Below are 24,763 nucleotides of genomic sequence, written 5' to 3' on the forward strand. Positions count from 1 at the left end.
AGAAGTTTATGAATAATTTGTGATTAAAATGAAATGGACGCATTTATATAAAATGAAAAGGTACATAAGTTACATTCACTTTGTTTTTTTCCTCTTTTTATTGCCAGCCAACATTTAAACCGTAGGGGTAGGGTTTGTTGGTACGAGGTAGAACATGCAATCGGATTTTATTTGCCAGTAACTATTGGTTTAACATTTTTACATTCGGATTTTGCAGGTCCATCCGGTCCACTAAACGTAATGTCAAAGTCGGCGAGTTCTACATTTTCACATGGAAAAGTACCACTGCAAACGAGTTTGACAACTTCTGGAAGCGCAGCCGTACCATGAATGTTCTTGAAGCTGATGTTACTTAGTTTAACATTCGATTCTTCCTGCAAGATCAAAGTACTTGTCAGATTATTGATTAACTCTTTTCATTATATTGGGTTTTTTTAAAAGTATGTACATACATCCATTTTGCATTTATTCCATGGGCAGTATTTTTGGTCAATCAGGACGGAACAACTAACATTCTTCACTGTGATATCCTCAAAATGTATATCCGATGCTGTGCCAGGAAATTGACCTGCCCAAGTCTTGATTCTAACACCATTCGAAGTATCAGTCAAGGTACACTTCGACACTTTAATTCCTTCAACGGGTTCTTCGTTTGCAAACTTTCCAAGACTACCGATACTGATGCCATGTCCGGGTCCACAAGTTACTCCCGTGATGTCCAGATTTTTGGCACCATCCCCAATTAAAATACAGTCATCACCAATTTTGATATATGTGTCTATAATTTTAACCCCATCTGATCTCCCGATATGAATCCCATCTGTGTTTGAGCTATCTTTAGGTGCAGATACAATTTCATGTTCGAAAGTAATGTTTTTGCATCCCAAAACATTAGCGTGGAACTGTTTGCTATCTCTGAGAGTTATACCTTGTACCATTGCATTGGTCAAATAATCAAACCTTACATTATGTTTAATTTCGGAGTTAAAAGAGTCACGAGAAAAAATATGTATTAGTTATAACTACTAAGAAGAATATCAAATTCTTATGAAAGGTATGAAACCTTATGATGGGGAGGTTACTACAGAAGTCGTGTTTTTCGCAACCTTCTCTCTTATAAGAAGCGGTTCTTTGTCCATCGAAAGCTCCTCCACCGAACAATTTGAAGTTTTCAACATGAAGGAAGCTAACCCATTTAGGCTCCTTGAAAGCTTTAGGATCAGTTGCTGCTTTTACATTGCCCTCAAGTTGATGCTCAATAGGAGCCTTGTAAGGACCTTCTAGCGTTGCTTGACTTAACAAATATGTCCCTTCAGGAATCACAATTGTTGATGGAGTTGTCGAACCACAAGCTTCTTTCCAAGCATCCAACAATGGCTAAAACAAAATAGATTAATAAAGAAGTTATACATGTTTTCACCGTTAGAGTATTAAAGTGAGCTATAATTTTGCTTACCTTACGACATCAAGATGAGCTTGCATGGCTGCAACGAATAAATTTAATATTATAGACACTGTACAAACTACAATAAAATTTATTTCCATATCTTTTATTTTATTTTCACTTGAAGGTAGAATGGTTTTTCCTTTTGTTTATTTTCAAATATATAGAGATGTTTGGGAAAACTACAACCAACCAAAATTTTCAACCAAACGTTTTTCAAATTTAACCAACGTGTGTAAATCATATGGCTAGACTTTACTTTCTATGATTAGCTTGTGTTTTTATATACATCTGGCTCGACTGGATAAATTTTTGGTTAGTTTGTTCAAAAACTTGAATCATGCAAATTAAGTAAAAGTATTTTTATCAATATTACTTAACTAGATCGAGACACAATCCAATACAACATTAAACATGCATAATGTTTAGCTTCTAAAAACTTTACTTGACATTTTCCTAATAAATAATTGTTTATTATTCATATAACTAATTTCTAATTCTAAAGTATATCTCGTACTCATAAAAACTTTGAAACTCAATCATCTACAAAAGTACGTGAAAAATAATTCATACAGTTGTTTGCTTTAAAATTTTCAATCGACTTAGTGATTGTGTTAAATCAAAATGTTAAAACTTGATTACATGGAATTGACATTAGCACAGGGACGGGGAAGTAAACTTTAATACGTCAAACCGCACATTCCAATTGGAACAATTAACTAATTTCGTAAAAGTAAAAGTAGACATCATAAATCCTTATTTTAATATATGTTTTAAGTGAGTTTTTTAACTAGCTCAAACCAGATAAAAAATAATAGATAAAAAAACTCTACCGATATGGATACTTTTACTTTTTTAACTCAAAATTTATAAATGAAAACTTTGAAATTTATGCAATATTTTTGCCCAAAATATTGTATCACTAGTTCTTATGGTATCATTATTGTTTTTCATATACCAATACCTAAACTTAAAAATGACTCTAAAACCTTCTAATATAAGTCCAAATCGATTCCCAACGTTTAAAGGAGTTACAAAGGCTCATATAGCACCATAAGAACACAAGTTTAAAATTCATTTATCATTTACGTCATAAATCATACATAACACTCAAAACATGACAAGCTTTCTATTAAAATCTCGAAATAAAGCTCTTTTATTCAGCTATTATTCACTTTCTACTCCCTTCATGTACATGAATAGTCCAAGTTTTATACATTCTACGATCAAGATATGTAGCTCAAATTGATGCCCGATGAATTCTAAAGCTGAAACTTATCCTCAAAGAATTTATTTTACTCAACAAAAAGCAAAGCTTGGACCCTTAAGTTATAGAGTCTTAAAAAGAAGAAAAGAAGAAGAAAGTGAATAGAAGGGTGAAGAGCACTTCATTTTATTACATAATTTTTGTCAAAATCTAATATGCTAACCGGAGAAACTCACCGTGATAAGTGGACAACAAGGCTTCTCCCAGGAGTTCAGTACATGTATAGTTTTTCTAATAGTTTGAAACGTGAAAGAAACACTAAGAGTTCAGGAACTGCAAATGAATCTTAAGAGAAGGGTTCAAATGTGACTTAAGTATCTTTTTTAACGGAAAGAATATGCTTAATTTTTGGTAATTCATGATTAATAAGAATTATTAGGATACATTACTGTTCTACAACTAATTGGTTATTCAGTTAGTCATGATAGTTAGTGTAATTACTTTATATAACTGCTTTTGTAACCTTTTTTGGTCAATCAATGAAAATCAGATTTCATTCTTCTCTTCTGGCATTTTATTAGATTTTATCAGAAGTGTTTTCTTTCTTTTTCCATGCTTCGGTATGCCTAATTCATTGATTGACAATTTTGATAATGGGGACAATCTTTATTATTTGCATCAATCTGATAATCTTGGCATAGTTTTAATCACTCAATCTCTTTCCAATAACAATTTTCATAGTTGGAAGAGGTCGATGATGTTTGCTCTCTCTGTCAATAACAAACTTGAGTTGTTGAAGAATCGATTGAAGTTTATGATCCTTCTTTAGCAGAACAATTTAATGCATAGACACAAACTAACAATCTTGTGAATTCTTGACTTTTGAACTCAATTTCACAAGACATTGCTGCTAGCTTTCTTTATCACACCACTGCAACAGAAATATTGAAAGATCTTGTTGATCGTTTTCAACAATTGAATGGACCACGATTGTGTCAGGTAAAGAAGCGGTTATCCTGTTCAAGGTCAAATGAAATTGAATACCTATTATAATGAATTAAAGATTGTTTGGGATGAATTGTTTTCACTCAAACAATTATGCAAATGTTTACATTAACTTGTGTAGAAGTTAAACGCATGATTGAAGAGCAACAACATTGATAGGTTATTTAGTTCTTGATGGTAGGGCTAAGCAACAAACCGAGAAAATCGAAAAATCAATCCAAATTGGATTATGCGGTTTGGACCGTTTAGTTTCGGTTTTTCAATTAGCAGTTCGATTTACTATACGTCTAATTCTTTTTTGTACTTTTTCATATAGAGCATTTTTTTTTCTTTTCATAATGTTCAACTTTTAGATTATTCCATTGATGTTTTCAAGGATTTTTCTTTATCTGATATTGTGCATGATTTAATTGACGTATCTAATTCTTCATGTATTTTGGAGTTTCAACCTAGCCAAAGTGATTTAGTGGCTATTCAACAAGACCATAATGAGCATGTTGTGAAGGAACAAATTGATTCTGTTATGTTTTGAACTTGAACTAAATTATAATTGATAATTAAGTTAGCTTTTATTATAATTGTAATGGTCTAAGATTATTTTATTATAATTAGGTTTAGCCTTTAGGGTAAGGTCATAGATAATTATTTTTAAGAGACGTAATTGTTTTTGGGTCTCTATAAATTTTGGGGTTTATGTTGTACAAATAGTTTTCTAAGGATATTGGAAGAGTGTTTTGGAATATATCAGTTTTTGAGATACATGTGATAGTATGTATTAGTACTATTTGTGCCCTCTACGTTTATAGTGGATTCTTGTTCATGCCGCCTGTGGAGGTAAGTAAGATTGAACCACATTAAATCTTGTCTTCTTTGCATGCATTATTTTATGTTCATATCGCTTTGATTATTTTTCTACTCATATTTTTTTAAGAAGTGGTATCAAAGCTATGGTTCAAACTGTAGAATTTTGAAGAAATTTGTTGTTGCGGATTTTGGAGATATGCAAGGTAAATTTACTGCAATGAGTTTTTAGTTATAGGGAAGCAATTCTCAATTGATCTAATGATACTTCAATGGATATTGCATAAGAATTAAAGTTATTGAAGACTTGACAGCAATGCTTCAATGGATATACGACTTACGTAAAGATTGAATTTGTTGAAGACTTAAAGACCTATTTTTGATGAAATTTAGGTTAAGAGGGGAAATTTGTATTTTTTAACCTAAATTATAATTGGTAATTAAGTTAGATTTTATTGTAATTTTAATGATAGAAGATTATTTGATAATTAGATTTATTTAACAAAATAAATATTTATTTTAGGCAAGAATTCTTATGGAATAAGAATTCTTGGTGGCTAAGTATTTGACTCTGTGAATAGAGATTATTTCTTAACTTTTAGTGTAAGGTGAGAGAATTAGTTTGCAGAGATAGTTTTGTAGGGCTGTTGGAAGAGTGTTTTGGGATATATCAGGTTTTGGTATTTATACCAGGTTTTGGAATACATGTGATAACATATATTTGCACTCTTTGTGTTCTCTATGTTTATATTGGATTGTTGTTCATCTCGCCTGTGGAGGTAGGCAAGGCCGAACAATGTTAAATCTTGTCTCTTTTTCATGTATTATTTTATGGTGTTATTATTATTATTATTATTATTATTATTATTATTATTATTATTATTATTATTATTATTACTTCTCACAAATATTTAACATATTCAATACATGAAGAATAATATTGTGAAGCAAATGTTGGTGATTCAATGTCTAGTACACAACTCACCCCTTAAGTAGTCCTTGTGTTAAAAATATTACATATGTCCCTATTTGACAGTCATCTCGAGTTATTCAAAGAGCATCGTACCTTTAATATTATTTTAATAATTCTTCTTCTTGAAGATTATTTGTTTTTATCAAAGTTATAATGTGAGTATGGTGGTTTTGTTGCTAACATTTCTTCTTAGTTTGAACCATCATTTTATTATCAAGCTATCAATTTTTCGATTTGGAGAGATGTTATGGAGTCCCTAGACACATAGTTTATAGTTCCTTTACCTAAAGGAAATAAAATAATATATTGCAAGTGGGCTTATCGGATAAAACATAAATCTGATGGCTCAAATGATCGTTATAAGGTTAGGTTAATTGCCAAGGGTTTCACACAAGTTGAAAGGATTGATTATATGGATATCTTTTTACCTGTTGTCAAGATGACTTCTTTCAGAGTGTTACTTTCCTTAGCAACAACACATGGATGGAATTTGCTTAAAATGGATGTTAATAACGTATTTTTAAACGGTGCCTTAGATGAAGAGATTTACATAAAGTTACCTCTTGGATATAAGCCTAATCTCAAGGATTCCAATATGGTTTTCAAGCTTCATAACTTTATCTATGAGCTTAAGCAAGCTTTCAGTTAGTGATTTATTGCTTTTTCGAGTGTAACTCTCGATTTTAATTTGCAACAGTCTCCTTTTAAACACTCTTTGTTTATAAAAGGATCTAGTGATGATTTTGTTACACTCTTAGTTTATGTGGACAATATTTTAATAGTTGGGAAGGACTTGCAGTTGATTAATGAGGTTCAAAGTTTTTTACAACAAAACTTCAAGTTAAAAGTGATGTGACCTTTGCGTTACTTTTTTGGTTTTGAGGTTGCTCACACTTATTCTAGAATCTCTTTGTCACAAATGAAGTATGCTTTGCAATTGTTGAAGAATACTAGTTGTTCGGACCGTCAGCGTACCCCATGGTGCAACGGAAACAAACTTGATGGTCTCACTAGCGATCCATGTACGACAAAACCGAAAACGAGAGGAAAGTGATACGATTACTTACATTGTATTTCTTGAAAAATAGCAAGATTGCAGCAACGGTAATAGTGATCACGAACGAATCGAATTGCAAGCCTCCACGAAAACGTCTTGGCCTCTACTTAGTTCACCTGGTTGAGAGCAAATATTTTTCACTTTTTCACAAAACGATTTTGATAAAAACGGCTAAGAAGATCAAACGAATGATGTACCCTTGCTTATCTTTATATACACAAGTTACCCTAACCATTAGGGTTTGTAGTTCTGAATTAATTAAAATCTAATTTAATTATTCTGAATTAAATAATATCTTATTTAATTATTTCGAATTAAATATTCATTAAAAGAGTTGTAATGAGAATTGCATTCTTCTAATATCCACTTATTTTATTTGGGGCTAGTAAATTATATGTATATCAAATATACATATGTTAACTCTGATTATATTGTACAATACAAAAATATTTTCTTATTTCAACCTTAGGGTGTTACCCTGTAGGTTCTTGTAACATTAGTAGTAATTATTAGAACCATTCTAATATTACAAACCATGAGTGACATCTAGAAATATATCATTGTCACTTAAATTACAAGAAATCATGATTCGACATATCATCTTCGTGATTGACTCTTTTATGTATGACATCCTTTTGTCATTTATAACTAGAATAGACACAAGTCTTGGTATAGTAACACTTGTATGACCCATCTATTATTTCTTGATATCTAGAGTAGACTATGATTAATGAATAATTTGTGATATCTCATATCAACTTATTCGAGCATGGTCATGCATTTCTAGTCTCACTCAATCAAGTGGCATGTGATATATTTCCTATTATGTAGAAAGGACAAATCCTATCTTAATCATTCACATCTCACTACATATATCGAGATATGTTCAATATTGGTCTTTAAAGTGCAACCAGTTACATAGCATGTTTAATTGTATCAAAACATATAACAATATATTGAGATGGTAATGATCTCAAGTTTGATGATCATACATATAGTCATCACCATGAGCAATGTTGCGACCATGACATAATAATCCAAGACATGCTCATAGTGGGTCAATCCAATATGTCATTCTCTAACAACATATTCATGCATCGATTTTGACATCTCTATGTCAATGACAATTCATTATCGTCAATCAATAACATGTTAGTCTTAAACATATTATTATTATCCATACCCATAATAATATTCAACTAAGGATATTTAATAATAATCATATTATTATATAAACTTTATTATCTTTTAGTTTATATTAGACACAAATATACAACTGAAAATAATAGTAGCAATGCTTTTATTCAATAAAATCGGTAAATAAAATGTGTCCATACAATCATCGTATGATTGATCTTTGGGCATACTCTAACACTGGCTGCCTAGGCAAGAAAGTTGTTGACTCTTTTATGATACATTCTTTGAAATTGAGTGCTGATAAAGGAGATTTATTACTCGATCCACAGGAATATCAAAGGTTAATAGGTTGATTATTATATCTTTCCAATACTAGGCCTGACATAGTTTTTGTTGTACATTTGTTGTTCTATGTTCTCCTCGTTTGCCTCATATGCAAGGTTTGAAACTGTAACACCCAAATTTAGGGGCTAAATTTTAGAAATTATAAAGTGGTGGATTTAATTAGTATTTTGGAAGAAAATTGTGGGGTGAAGTTTAAGGAAGTATTTCTGCAGGTTCCTCGGCTTTGTGCTCAGGGCCTTACAGGTTGTGTGGGTTGGGTGTATAGTTCTGGGGAACCTACACAAACAGATTGTAAAAGGATGGGGGTAAAAATATGTTTTAGAAATATTTGTTTCTTTTTACTGGTTTTATGGGAACACACTAGATAACCTATTCTGATCTCCTGAACTTAGTCATTCGAAATACTTATCTGAACTGAAAGCTCATTGTCCGTTACCCCTGAAATATCAATAGGATCTCCGTTCAACATAAAATCTGTAGATGTTCGAAACCAATAAGGAAATATATGTTTATCTGTATCTGCATGTTTTTCAGCATCATCTTGTAGTTCTGTATTACTGAGCTTTCCAAAGCTCACTCAGTTACTCACCTTTTCAGGTTAAAAGAATCGTACCAATACATCTATCGATATCAGCAAGGGAGTTCTTCCGGCGTTGTTATTAGAGTATGATACATGTGATTAGGGGGCATGTAATTGTATTTTGTTTTATATAAGAGTCTGAAAATATGTTTTATTTTTGAAATTGATAAATCATTTTATGAGTTTACACATTTTAATAAAAGTTTTAAAATTTTTGCTATTTTTTTTACGATGGGTCACTCCGGTGACCCTAATGTGACACTCCAGATTGGATTGGGTTAACCGCATCGATCTGAGGGGGTTACATTTAGTTGTATCATAGCTTTAGGTTGAGTTAAAATTTTCAAAATAGACCGGCCGGTCGAATTTCAAAACAATGTTTGATCAGTACATGCCCCTAGACTACAATCGCACTTCTCTGAGCCGGAACTCCAAGGTTGAGTCCCTATCTGAAATGAGCAAACCAACATTTTATCCGTTAAGGCTCAACTTTGCAAAAAGGAATACGAGTAATGTTTTCTAAACTCTGTAAAGTACCTTACGAGCCACGTGAGAGTTATTCATCTGAAAAATTTTGACCCGACTCCGAAAATAAAATTGGGATATGTTGCTGCTCTATGAGCCTAATCTCGTAACCAAGGCTGAATTGATTTCACAAGGATAAAGTTGTTTTGATTATTTATTGAAATGAGGAAGAGTTTTGATAAGAATGAATGCTCAACTGGTTAAGGATTAGTGGAGCATCCGTATTTCTGTAAAAGCTACTTGAAGATATAAAAGAACTAATGGAAGTTTCATTTATGTAATTATGTGACATGAATGAATTTCGAGGACGAAATTCTTTTAAGGATGGGAGAATTGTAACACCTCAATTTAGGGGCTAAATTTTAGAAATTATAAAGTGGTGAATTTAATTAGTATTTTGGAAGAAAATTGAAGATTAAATTATAAAATTTCAAAGTTGACAGACTGTTTTAAGAAGTGCATGGAATTCAGTGGCTAAACTCATGATTTGACCATTTTTCTTTATGAGAAAATATAAACTCCCTTCCCAATATGCAGTTTCCAGATTGTTTCCCAGTTTTCCTCCTCCATCAACCCTCTTTTCAACTCTGATATATTCGCCGTCCGACCTCTGATCAACGAATCGAAACCACCATCGTGTTAGTTGTCGATCGATGAAAAAAAATCCCTCAAACCTTTTGTCGTGAATCGTCGTTGTTCGTCGTTAATTTCAGTCGGAAGTATCGTCAATATTAATTTGATTTCAGTTGGTTTTTCGTCGATTCATGATGATTCGACCATACGTTTTCGACACCTCCCACACCATCATGTTCCTTGCATCGTTCTGAGTCCACCAGTGTTCTCTGTTTCTCCGTCGTCGGCGACGCGGGAAGGGGTGAGAAAATCAAAGTTTTCGATGTTTCGGAATCGAGTTCTCTGCCGTTCAAAATTGTGAACCGAGCTCGGTAAGTGTCTCAAAATTACTTAAAATAATTATTAGGAATTTTTTCGGGAATTTTGCGACACCGTATCACTATTCACGCGTCGCACGCGATGCCACTGCGTGTAGGGGTTTTAATTTTGTAATAAATTTCTGTTAGGGTGATATTTGTGTAAAATTCAAGTGTTAGTTTTGTAGATATTTTTAGAAGGTGGCTAATTTTGTAATTAATTTATGTTACGGAGATATTTGTGTAAAATGCGTTGACCAGAACTTTGACCGGCATTGACCGGGCGTTGAACGACCTTTGACTTTGATCGGATATACCTATTCTGACATTTTTCGACTTCCTGAGTCTGATTCCTCAGTCCGTTTTTCAAAATTCAGACCCGCCAGTCAAACCCGATGACTTTGACCGAAAAGTCAAACTTTTTGAAAAGTCATATTTTATGTTTTTGATGTCTCGAATCCTTTTTTGGGGTCTGTTTCGCCAAACTCGAACCCGATAAGCTATTTTTAACTGATTTATCACCCTATTCGATCCGTTTTTCGGAATTAAGCTCCGTTTTTTTATGTAATTTCTATTGATATGCATCTGAGGAATTATTGGAAGACGATTTCAAGATCAAGGGCGTTCGAATGGAATTTAATGGTCGATCAGTATGGCATAGAAATCGAGGTAATACATTACTACCTCTTTATGCTTTATAGAACATGTTGGTATTGGTAAATGCATGAATGGAAAGGTTTGGTCTCATATGTGTAATTAATGAAGTTCTACACTCGATATGAATTCGGTAGAAAGTAGATAACTGAATATGACTAAGATGACTATTATAAGAATTGGAGGACAGTTGAAATTAAATTTCAAGTTATGGAATGAAGTGATAGAGGAATCAACCATGGATATGTAGGTTATAATTTATCTCATTAAAGGTACTTGGATGATAAATTATGAGAATATTTCGGTAGGGTAAAATTATGAAAATACCCTTATGTTGAAAGATGACAAGATTTGTCCCTGGAAGTTGATTAATAACTCTGAAAAGACATACTGATTGATAAATTTATAGATGTGTATAAGAAATGCTAGTTTTGCTTGGAAAATTTGGATAACCGGTTTCTAACCCAAGAGGGTTTATGCAAGATGCTAGAAGTCTGTTAAGGAATCATTTCGAGATTAAAGAATGTTCGGGAAAGAAATTAACCATATGATCTCTAAATTATAGTTATTTTCATTAAGAGTTAATATCGATATTAATAGGGTTAAGAAATTACAAAAATACCCTTAAGAGTTAAAAATAGTTTGAGTTAACCCTGAATGAGAAAGTATTTTGAGGATTCACACTTAACTCGATAAATTACGGATTTGATTGTAAAGATCTTTTCTTTGTACAGAAAAAAATTCATGATATTCCGTTTGTAAAATCTGAGAAGGCAGTTGACCCGAAAATATCCTAGTTATGAGTAAATACCTGAAGAACAATTTATTGAAGGGTGCTCTTTTATCAGAATTATTCCAAGGGACTGAAATAGACGATAAATTGGAATTAAATAATAAGACAAGATGGAAGGAAAGGATTGAAATATACCGAATCTGTAGAATGACCAGAATACCCCTGTAATGGAAATGACCCAAGAATATCACCAAGCTCTGGAATGTTTGGATATCCTCGAGCTCTGAAATGAATGGAATAAAACTATGCACCAGAATGACCAAAATACCGTTATGGCCTAGACTAAGTAGATATTTTGGATTAATTAAGGATTCCAAATAAACATGGGTGTGGTACTGCTCTTAAAAGTTATGGACCACATATTAAGCTGAACAACTAATGCTAGTGTTATATCAGTACCAGAACGACATAGATGTCACTTGAATATGTGTTTGACTTCTCAAGTTTGGCTCGATGATAATTTTGGAAGTATCCAGCTTAGCTCAGCTCTAGATCGTATTCAGCACTAAGAATTTCATATTTGTATGAAAAATCAACCACGAATACCAAACTAAATTAAACGAAAGTACAATATGTATCAATAATTCAGAAACGTCTGAATTACCCTGGAAAACTAAGAAGTAACTGGAATGGACTTGACTACTAAATGAATTAAGTAACCTCAAGGACTAAGGATTAAGTAAGTGATTTGGAGGAGTCTGGAAACGTTAATGAACATACATGATGTAATGTTCTTATGGATCATGAACTACAAATCAAGCATGTCAGCATTTTATGATATAGTGGAAGCGTGAACATGAAATAAAGACATTGGAAGATCTATTCAGTGATGATTCCGAAGATGATATATGGATAAGAATTTTTGGTATTAAAGTGTAAATACCTTGAAAGAACAACGAATTGACCAGTCGATAAGTATTAGTTCTGGGAACTATTCATCTAAGAGTTGTTCGATAATCCGGTTAATCGACATAGATTGTAAATGTCATGAACCTTCAATTCTTCCTTATCAGCTCAAGTCTCGTTCTGACTAGCTGATGATTCATTCAGTTATTGAACTCTTCAAACAGTGATTCTAAATTCTAACATTCTATCGGTATACTGAAGATCCGTGTTTCTCTACATGCTAAGATTATTTAGTACCTCTGAATAATATCTGTCAACTCTGGTATGTTCCCTAATTACATGAATGCTTTATCTAATTTTCGATTTGAATTCTGTTATGATTTCTGATCTGAATTCTATTATGATTTCTGATCTGGATTCTGTTCTGATACCTGATCTGAATTCTATTTTGTTTTCTGATATATCCGTTTACTGACGGAAAAATGTTTTAATTGGGGGTGAAGTTGAAGGAAGTATTTTTGCAGGTTCCTTGACTTTGTGCTCAGGGCCTTACAGGTTGTATGGGTTGGGCGTATGGTTCTGGGAAACCTACACAAACAGATTATGGTTCTGGGGAACCTACACAAACAGATTGTGAAAGGATGGGGATAAAAATATGTTTTAAAAAGATTTGTTTCTTTTTAATGATTTTATGGGAACACACTAGATAACCTATTCTTATCTCCTGAACTTAGTCATTTGAAATACTTATCTGAAATGAAAGCTCATTGTCTATTACCCCTGAAATATCAGTATGATCTCCGTTCAACATAAAATCTGTAGATATTCGAAACCAATAAGGAAATATATGTTTATATGTATCTGCACATTTTTTAGCATCATCTGGTTAAAAGAATCGAAACTAATGCATCTATCGATATCAGCAAGGGAGTTCTTTCGGTGTTTTTATCAGAGTATGGTACATGTGATTAAGTGGCATGTAATTGTATTTTTTTTATAAGAGTCTGAAAACATGTTTTATTTCTGAAATTGATAAATCATTTTATTAGTTTATACGTTTTAATAAAAGTTTTAAATTTTCTGTAATTTTTTACGGTGGGTCGCTCCGGCGACCCTAATGTGACACTCGATATCGGATCGGGTTAACCGCATCGATCTGAGGCGGTTACATTTAATTGTATCAGAGCTTTAGGTTGAGTTAAAATTTTCAAAATAGACCGACCAGTCGAATTTCAAAACGATGTTTGATCAGTACATGCCCCTAGACTATATTCTTACTTCTCTGAGCCGGAACTCCAAGGTTGAGTCCCTATCTGTAACGAGCGAACCGAAGTTTTATCCGTTAAGACTCAACTTTACAAAAAGGAATACGAGAAACATTTTTCTAAACTCTGTAAAGTACCTTACGAGCCATGTGAGAGTTATTCATCTGAGAAATTTTGACCCGACTCCGGAAATGAAATTGGGATATGTTGCTGCTCTATGAGCCTATTCTCGTAACCAAGGATGAATTGATTTCACAAGGATAAAGTTGTTTTGATTATTTATTGAAATGAGGAAGAGTTTTGATAAGAATGAATGCTCAACTGGTTAAGGATTAGTGGAGCATCCGTATTTCTATAAAAGCTACTTGATGATATAGAAGAACTGATGGAAGTTTCATTTCTGTAATTATGTGACATGAATGAATTTTGAGGACGAAATTATTTTAAGGAGGGGAGAATTGTAACACCCCAATTTAGGGGCTAAATTTTAGAAATTATAAAGTGGTGGATTTAATTAGTATTTTGGAAGAAAATTGAGGATTAAATTGTAAAATTTCAAAGTTGGCAGACCGTTTTAAGAAGTGCATGAAATTCAGTAGCTAAACTCATGATTTGACCATTTTTCTTTATGAGAAAATATAAACTCCCATCCCCGTACGCAGTTTCCAGATTATTTACCAGTTTTCCTCCTCCATCAACCCTCCTTTCAACTTCGATATACTCGCCGTCCGACCTCCGATCAATGAACCGAAACCACCATCGTCTTAGTTATCGACCGATGAAAAAACCCCCTCAAACCTTTCGTCGTGAATCGTCATCGTTCGTCGTTAATTTCAGTCGGAAGTATCGTCGGTATTAATTCGATTTCAGTTGGTTTTTCGTCGATTCACGACGATCCGTCCATCTGTTTTCGACACCTCCCGCACCATCGTGTTCCTTGCATCGTTCCTAGTCCACCAGTGTTCTCCGTTTCTCCGTCGTCGATGTCGTAGGGAGGGGAAGGGTGAGAAAATCAAATTTTTGATGTTTCAGAATCGAGCTCTCCGCCGTTCAAAATTGTGAACCAAGCTCGGTAAGTGTCTCAACATGCCTTAAAATAATTATTAGGAATTTTCTCTGAAATTTTCAGACACCGTATCACTGTTCACGCACCGCACACAACGTCACTGCGCGTAGGGGCTGTTAATTTTGCAATAAATTTCTATTAGGGTGATATTTGCGTAAAATTTAGGTGTTAGTTTTGTAAATATTTTTAGAAGGTGGCTAATTTTGTAATAAATTTCTGTTACGGTGATATTTATGTAAAATACGTTGACCGCCGTTGACCACAGTTGACCAGAACTTTGACATGCGTTGACCGGGCGTTAAACGCCTTTGACTTTGACCGGGTATACATATTCTGACGTTTTTCGACGTCCTGAGTCCGATTCTGCAGTCCATTTTTCGAATTTCAGATCGAAAGCCTCAAAATTGCCAGTCAAACCCGTTGACTTTGACTTTGACCGAAAAGTCAAAATTTTTGAAAAGTCATATTTTATGTTTTTGACGTCTCGAATCCATTTTGGGGTCCGTTTCGCCAAACTCGAACACGATAAGATGTTTTTGAATTATTTATCACCCGATTCGATCCGTTTTTCAAAATTAAGCTCCATTTTTTATGTAATTTCTATTGATATGCATTTGAGGAATTATTAGAAGATGATTTCAAGACCAAGGGCGTTCGAATGGAATTTAATGGTCAATCAGTATGGCACAAAAATCGAGGTAATACATTACTACCTCTGTATGCTTTATAGAACATGTTGATATTGGTAAATGCATGAATGAAAAAGTTTGGTCTCATATGTGTAATTAATGAAGTTCTACACTCGATATGAATGCGATAGAAAGTAGATAACTGAATATGGCTAAGATGACTATTATAAGAATTGGAGGACAATTGGAATTAAATTTCAAGTTCTGGAATTAAGTGATAGAGGAATCAACCATGGATATGTAGATTATAATTTATCTCATTAAAGGTACTTCGATGATAAATTACGAGAATATTTCGATAGAGTAAAATTACGAAAATACCATTATGTTGAAAGATGACAAGAATTGTCCCCGGAAGTTTATTAATAACTCTGAAAAGGCATATTGATCTGATAATTTTATAGATGTGTATAAGAAATGCTAGTTTTGCTTGGAAAATTTGGATAACCGGTTTATAACCCAAGAGGGTTTATGCAAGATGCTAGAAGTCTGTTAAGGAATCATTTCGAGATTAAAGAATGTTCGGGAAAGTAATTAACCATATGATCTCTAAATTATAGTTATTTTCGTTAAGAGTTAATATCGATATTAATAGGGTTAAGAAATTACGAAACTGCCCTTAAGAGTTAAAAATAGTTTGAGTTAACCCTGAATGAGAAAGTATTTTAAAGATTCATACTTAACTCAATAAATTACGGATTTGATTGTTAAGATCCTGTCTTTGTACAGAAAAAAATCATGATATTCTGTTTGTAAAATATGAGAAGATACTTGACCCGAAAATATCCGAGTTATGAGTAAATACCTAAAGAACAATTTATTGGAGGATGCTCTTTTATCAGAATTATTCGAAGGGACTGAAATATATGATGAATTGGAATTAAATAATAAGACGAGATGGAAGGAAAGGATTGAAATACACCAGATCTATAGAATGACTAGAATACCCCTGCAATGGAAATGACCCAAGAATATCACCAAGCTCATGAATGATTGGATATCCTCGAGCTATGAAATGAATGGAATAAAACTGAGCACTAGAATGACAAAAATACCCTTATGGCCTAGACTAAGTAGATATTTTGGATTAATTAAAGATTCCAAATAAACATGGGTGTGGTACGACTTTTAAAAGTTATGGATTACATATTAAGCCGAGCAACCAATACTAGTGTTATATCAGTACCAGAACGACATAGATGTCACTTGAATACGTGTTCGACTTCTCAAGTTTGGCTCGATGATAATTTTGGAAGTATTCAGCTTAGCTTAGCTCTAGATCTAGATCGTATTCAGTACTAAGAATTTGATATTTGTACGACAAATCAACCACGAATACCAAATTTAATTAAACGAATTAAGTAACCTCAAGGACTAAGGATTAAGTAAGTGATTTGGATGAGTCTGGAAACGTTAATGAACATACATGATGTGATATTCTTATAGATCATGAACTACAAATCAAACACGTCAACATTTTATGATATACTGGAAGCGTGAACATGAAATAAAGACATTGGAAGATCTATTCAGTGATGATTCCGAAGATGATATATGGATAAGAATTTTTGGTATTAAAGTGTAAATACCCTGGAAGAACAATGAATTGACCTGTCGATAAGTATTAGTTCTGGGAGCTATTCATCTAAGAGTTGTTCGATAATCCGATCAATCGACATAGATTATAAATGTCCTAAACTTTCAATTCTTCCTTATCAGCTCAATTCTCATTCGGAATAACTGATGATTCTGTCAGTTATTGAACTCCAATAGTGATTCTAAATTCTGACATTCTATCGATATACTGAAGACCCGTGTTTCTCTGCCTGCTAAGATTATCCAGTACCTCTGAATAATATCTGTAAACTCTGGTATGTTCCCTAATTACATGAATGTTTTATCTGATTTCCGATTTGAATTCTCTTCTGATTTCTGATATGAATTCTGTTATGATTTCTGATCGAGATTCTGTTCTGATATCTGATCTGAATTCTGTTTTGTTTTCTGATATATCCGTTTACTGACGAAAAAATGTTTTAATTGCGGGGGTGAAGTTGAAGGAAGTATTTCTGTAGGTTCCTCGGCTTTGTGCTCATGGCCTTATAGGTTGTGTGGGTTGGGTGTATGGTTCTGGGGAACCTACACAAACAGATTGTGAAAGGATGGGGGTAAAAATATGTTTTAAAAAGATTTGTTTCTTTTTACTGGTTTTATGGGAACACACTAGATAACCTATTCTGATCTCCTGAACTTAGTCATTCGAAATACTTGTCTGAACTGAAAGCTCATTGTCCGTTACCCATAAAATATCAGTAGGATCTCCGTTCAACATAAAATCTGTAGATGTTCGAAACCATTAAGGAAATATATACTTATTTGTATCTGCACGTTTTTCAGCATCATCTGGTAGTTCTGTATTATTGAGCTTTCCAAAGCTCAATCTGTTACTCACCTTTTCAGGTTAAAAGAATCGTACCAATGCATCTATCGACATCAGCAAGGGAGTTCTTCTGGCGTTGTTATCAGAGTATGGTACATGTGATTAGGGGGCATGTAATTGTATTTTGTTTTATATAAGAGTCTGAAAATATGTTTTATTTCTGAAATTGATATATCATTTTATGAGTTTACATATTTTAATAAAAGTTTTAAAATTTCTTCTATTTTTTTACAATGGGTCGCTCCGGTGACCCTAATATGACACTCCAGATCAGATCGAGTTAACCACATCGATTTGAGGGGGTTACAGAAACATCTTATAACCTATATGAAACAATCCTTTGGTCTTGATTTTATATTTCCTTCTGAATCTACTTTTCAATGAAGTGTTTTTGTTGACTCAAATTATGGTTCATGCCCTGACACCCGACGTTTTACATTAGATTTTTTTTTCTATGACAACAATTTCATTTCATGAAATTCATATAAGCTAGCTATCGTGACTCGATCTTTTTGTGAGACAAAACATTGACCTATGGTTGTGGCTACTTGTGAATTAATTTGACTTACTTAATTGTTGTCTTCATTCAATTTCTATTTCTCATGCAAGGTTATTTTATGATAATCATATTGTGATTCATCTGATCAAAAATTAGGTGTTCCAAGAACGAACTAAACATATTGAGGTTGATTGTTTTTTGATAGATAAAGTAAAGATTGGTTTTTTGAAGTTGTTTCATGTTCACTCTTCAGATCAGTTGGCTTATGTGTTTACAACCCTTTGAACTTGACAAGCGTTGTAATTTGTCAAATAAATTATCCCTTAATCTAAAAATAAAATAAATGAAAAACGTAGTAAAGAGAATAAGGATCGATCCACAGAGAATAAGGAGCTTCGGACGTTGAGAGGTTTTGATTATGATCTTGGTGAAAAAGTAAAGAAAATGGCAGGATATTAATTGAAAAAACAAAGTAAAAATAAAAGTGATCTAAAATAAACCTAAAATAAAAAAGTAAAATTTAAAGAGGAAAATCAATTGAATAAAATAACCTCAAGCTTCGCTTTGCCTCAATTCATTTCGTTCATTGAAAGAGATTTTACTTCGGGATTCATGCCAGTTACAATTTACAAGGCCCAACCCTTGTAACTTACTTTTCTCTCTGGTAAATCGATAATCCGAATTCAATCTTTTTAAATTAAATCCTTGTTTGGGCTAACTACGAAAATCAACGTTAGCACCAAATCTGTTTAAAGTGCATAAAACTCCTGACTCATATTATGTTATCTCAATGAGAATCGAATATGATCTCAATTTTCCTTAGCGGACCGCAACAAAGTGTGTTCATAGGAAATCAAATTTGCTACAAGCCGATCCTTCCTCCCAACTTTAAATCAGAACAACATACAGATCAACGAGCTCTTTTTAAAATGAAAATGTTAATATTTTTTAAAGGAATGACCAATTTTCGATCCAAGTTTGAAAAAATATTTGAAAATGTTAAGTTCTTTTTAATTCTCAAGAAATGAATTGAGTCATCGCTAAGTCATTGGCTAATCGAGAAAATTAGTTTAGCATGACATAAATCATACTTAGCATGTTTAAAAAAATCATAAAATAAGAATGAAAATGAAAATGAAAACTTTTATAAAAGTAAAAAACCCAAAAACAAAACTAAATTCAAGTACATCTCAAGATTTACCAATGGGGTATTTATAGATTTCTAAAACCCTAAGATAATTAAGGATAAAATCCTAAAACATTCAAATAATAAAATCTTAAATAAATAAGTTGTAATCCCCAAATATTTATTTCAAATTCAAATGCAAACTAAAATCCTAAGAATTTTTTTCCTTCTTTTTAAAGAATGTTGACTAGATCTCCTTCTGAAATCTATTGCTGATTGGACCACCATAATCTACCACGTCAGACATCTTCATGCCCATGAGTCTAGCCTTGATTACAGAAAATAAAAATAAAAAAAGCAGATCTTGCTCTTTAAATGTTGTTTTCCATAAATTAAAATCATGCACAAAATCGAATAAAAACAACCCAAATCAGCAATATATCTAAGAAAACCAAATGAATCAAGATCAAAACAATTATTGAAATCAAGCAACAATCAAAACCAAACATGACATTACCATAAGTTTGTAAGTAAATGAAGTCTCCACCACTAAAGTGAACAAGGTGCATTAATCAAAGGGTGTTTAAAAAGGGTGTAACAGGGCTTAGGTTAAGGTAGAGAAAAAAATACGGTGAAATATCAAGACAAGAGATGCAAAATAAGTCAACTTAAACCCAAAATAAGCTAAGTAAAACGGAAGAAGAAAAGTAAATGAAAAAATCAACCATAATTTTTTATTCTTTTTTCTATTCTTTCTGTTGTTCGCACACTGTTCGAACAATTTTTTTTCTTTCGAACTTCATTGTTCTTTTTCGTGGAAAAAATAAATCTCCTATCTTGACAAGGGTAACAAAAGAGGGTAAGAAACAAACACGGTCTCAAGTTTAAAATAAGGTAAAAAAAAGAAAAGGGTAAAAGCAAAAAAAATTGGTAAACTAAGGGAAATACATGGGTAGACAATTTTTGGATAGACAATTTTATGTAGAGAAGTGGGTAAATCATAAGTGCCCTAATCCTCTTAAAGCATCAAGTTTAGTATGAAGTATCGATATGTATTTAATCACAAGTTCTTGAACATCAATATTAGTCTGATACCTTTAATCAAGCAAATGAGCAAGAACAAAAAGAAATTACTTGTTTAAGCGCCTTTCTCATAAAAAAAGTGTAATTGTATTGAGTGAAGAACATGTCAATCAACAAACTCATGGGATATCAATCGAAAATTTCAAGAAAACACAAATCATGCCATTTTCACTATCATGCATCCTAATTCAAATAAAAGTGTGATCAAGAACTTATAAGGCATTAAAAGAAATAAAATAAGAATTAGGATCGACTACACAAAATCTCAACATATCAATCAAGGCATACTCAAATCCAATCATGTAAACAAGTGAGAGAAAAACTGATGCAATTATTCTCTACACTCACTTAAAGCATATTGTCCCAATACGAAAATAAAAGCATGGGAGAGGGAATAGAGATAACAATCATCGTTAGCACTAAAACTTTAAGCGCTAGAAAAGCCCTACTGGATTATTATGACTCAATGAGAATCGAATCCGATCTCAATTTCCCTTAGCGGACCTCCGATAAGTGTGTTCATAGGAAGTCGAATTTGCTACCAGCCAATTCTTCATCCCAACTGTAAATCATACCAACATCGACTTTTTGAAATGAAAATGTTGAGAATTTTAAAGGAAATGTTGATTGTCAATCTAAGTTTGTAGAAAATTAAGGATGATATCTGAAGATATTAAGTATTTTTTAATTCTCACAATATGAATTGAGTCATCACTAAGCCATCAGCTAAATGAAAAAAAAAACTTTAATAAAAACCTGAGATAATTTTATAAATCAAAAGTAAAATGTAGTACATTCAAAAGATGCGTTTTAGAATTTTATAAATCAAAAGTAAAAAGTAGTAATTTTAATAAAAAGTAGTATATTAAAAAAAAAGCAAGTTTCACCCTAAAGGGTATTTATAATCTCAAAATATCCTAAATATAGAAGAAATATTCGAAGTAAAATATCCTAAAATAATCCAAAAGATTTTTCTCAAAGTGTTTTTTCCAAATTAAAACTTAAATTCCCTAAGAGACTTAGTCCGTCCACCTTCCAAAAGATGCTAACTAGACTTTCTTCTAGAAACTACAGTTGACTAAATCTTTTAAAAAATTACCAAGTCGGACCTTGTCGTGCCCCAGGTTATGCTTATGTCTCCAGCCATGATTCCAGAAAATAAAAACTACAGATTTCCTTTTTAGTATTGTTTTTGGAAAATATGTTCTTGCACAGGTCCACCTTCTAGAAGATACTGACTGGACTTCCTTCTAGAAACTATTGTTGACTAGATCTTCTAGAAATTATTATTACTTTTACAACCGACTCAATATATCGGCTTGGTCGGCAATGGTGGGTTTTGAAAGAAAAACATATTTTAAAAAAATGATAAATTAAAAATTTTCTCCTAATCTATTTTGGATTTACAAAAAGCTCATAATTAAAAATTTATCTAATATCCAGAGGTTAAAATAAAAAAATTAAACTCGTTCACTAACGTCCCACATCATCAAATTAACGACACTCAATGTTTCAGTGACCAAAACTTAATAAAACTATAATATAAATGATCAAAACTTATTTTTTTTAATTTAATGAGTAAAAGTGTACAATATAACTATTTGAATAATTTACCTTATGAAACACCAAAATCATAGTCAATTCTAAGGATCATAATTAAAAATGTAAATCGACTACTTATAGGAGTTGGTGAGAACCTGAACGATCGTATGATAGATCCAGTGGTGGTGGAAGCTCATGCATCTCTATAGACAACGATGCTCTCCATCAATCTATTTTAAAATTCACTCGAAAAAGCTTTATAAGGTTCAAATAACTTAAAAATTGTATCTATTTTATTTTAAATAAACTTCATAAGCATAATAAATTATTACATAATTTCCCATTCAGCACTCTACTCTGAAAAGTGAAACTTGGCATCGAACAATTGTAACAAAAAAATGTTTTCCCTGCACGTGAATTTCATTTGTTTCCATCTAACCATTCTTTTTGAAAATGAGTAATTGTCTTAAATAATCGTCTAGGGAGGGACAAATCAGAAATGAAGTTTTAAAACATTAAATATAAATAATGATAAAAAAAGGAAAGTTTATATCAATTAAAATGGGGATGTATGTATTCTAATTAATATTTTTAAATTTAAAAAATTGAGGGACAACACACAAAGAATAGTTCCGACTCTCTTAGCATCTGGTCCTTAGAATTAAATTACCAACATATGAGAATGGGTTGGTTTAGCATGTAAAGGAAATTTGTAGGTGAATTACCCAATTCAATTTAAGAGGCTTGAATGTCTAATCCTAACACATTAATTTGATTTTAGGTGCATTTGCATGATGACACAAAGGAAGGGTCTAATCCTTTATTCATTTGTTTTGTCGCATGCAACCCACTTTAAGTTCATCACAACCAAAAGTGTGTTGCGGAAGACGGCTATCGAATAAAGCAAAATCACAACTGATAATTTGAGAAAATAAAAATGAAGATAAAAGAGACAAAAAGTTTACGTGGAAAACCCCTATATAATATAGGGTAAAAACCACAGGCAACGGTAGAAGAATTTCATTATGAGAAAATAGGAATTACAACTTCTCTCAATCTACCAAGGAGAAAATAATGATAATTCTCTCTTGATAAAAAGGAGAAAACAACTCTCAAGAAACTCTCTAAATTCTCTCTAGTATTGGAAGAAAGCTAGAATGCTTTGGGATGATTTTGAAGCTAAATGAGCTAGGGTATTTATAGTAGAAGCTTTAAGGACTAATCTTGAAAATACCCTATATTACAATGACTAAATGTGAGATTTTTCCATGTCACTTTTCAATCATTATTAGTGCCAACTATGAACCATTATTGTTGCCAACTTACAATGCATTATGAACCATTATTATGCATTATACAACTATTATTAGTTGTATGACAACTAATAATTTTGCATGACAACTAATAATCTCCCACTTGAAGATTTGATTAGAATAATCATATCTTCACACCATTCTTTCTACCTTGTACCTTCATGTTGCTTACGTTTCTGACAGGCCACGAGAGGATCGACACCAAGTAAATTTATCAGCATTGATCGCTTTCGTCATAAAATCTGCTATGTTGTCCTTGGTATGGATCTTCTGCATATCTACTGTCCCTTCTTCTACCTTTTCACGAATAAAATGGTACTGAACTCGTATGTGCTTTGTCCTTGAATGAACTGCTAGATTCCTTGCTAAATGCAAGGCGCTTTGACTATCACAAAACAAAGAGACATACTCTTGATTGTGCCCAAGCTCCTCCAATAGCATCTTCAACCAAATTGCTTCTTCACTGGCTTGTGTAGCTGCTACATATTCTGCTTCTGTTGTGGATGTAACCACAACTGACTGTAATTTTGAAACCCAGCTTACAGCTCCACCAACAACTTTAAACACATATCCTATAGTAGATTTGCTTTTATCCAAATCTCCTGCATAGTCAGAATCAACATACCCATTGATAAGTAAATTTGATCCTCCGTAACATAATGTAACATTTGAGGTCCTTTTGATATATCTTAGGATCCTCTTTATTGTATTCCAATGCTCTTTGCCTGGATTCGCCATGTACAGATTAACCACTCCCACTGCTTGTGCAATGTCTGGTCTTGTGCATATCATAGAGAACATTAAACTTCCTACTGCTGATGTATACGGTACTCGAGACATCTCCATCCTCTCTTCTTCACTACTAGGACTCATACTGGAGAATAATTTGAAGTTAATAGGAAGAGGGGTAGAAATTGGCTTACAATCTTGCATGCTGAATCGTGACAAGATCTTATTCAAGTAATTCTTTTGTGAAAGCCAAATCGTCCTATTACTTCTGTCTCGGTGAATTTGTACCCTTAGGATCTTGTTTGTTGATCCCAAGTCCTTCATTTCAAATTCCCTAGCTAGTTATGCCTTCAATTCTTCAATATGATCTTTGTTGGGTCCTGCAACCAACATGTCATCCACATACAACAACAATATAACAAAATCGTTATCACCAGACCTCTTGAAATAAGCACAAGGTTCTGCATTAAGTCTATTGTATCCAAGGCACATAATGAAGGAATCAAATCTCTTATACCAACACCTCGACGCCTGCTTTAGACCGTACAGAGATTTGTTCAACCTGCAAACCAAGTTATTCTTTTCTTTTTCTTCAAAACCTTCAGGCTGGAGCATGTAAATCTCTTCTTCAATATTTCCATGAAGAAAATCTGTTTTAAAATCTAGCTGCTCTAGATGTAAATTCAATGTAGCACACATTGCCAAAACTACTCAA

The 24,763-nt window shown here is 32.7% G+C and overlaps 1 protein-coding gene across 1 annotated transcript; it reads right to left on the reverse strand.

The window, feature by feature from the left end:
* Positions 1–155: 155 nt before the first annotated feature.
* On the reverse strand, positions 156–22,207 carry LOC120172075 (polygalacturonase-like). Its single transcript, XM_039179641.1, has 5 exons — positions 22,162–22,207; positions 18,996–19,000; positions 1,064–1,377; positions 453–975; positions 156–374 (listed from the first exon to the last, which is right to left on the reverse strand). Exons 1-5 carry the CDS (start codon positions 22,205–22,207, stop codon positions 168–170), a joined length of 1,095 nt encoding a protein of 364 aa, XP_039035572.1. The 3' UTR covers positions 156–167.
* Positions 22,208–24,763: the final 2,556 nt, after the last annotated feature.

The sequence above is a fragment of the Hibiscus syriacus genome, unplaced genomic scaffold (assembly GCF_006381635.1).
Source record: "Hibiscus syriacus cultivar Baekdansim isolate YM2019G1 unplaced genomic scaffold, ASM638163v2 tig00111841_pilon, whole genome shotgun sequence".
In the NCBI taxonomy this organism is placed as follows: Eukaryota; Viridiplantae; Streptophyta; class Magnoliopsida; order Malvales; family Malvaceae; genus Hibiscus; species Hibiscus syriacus.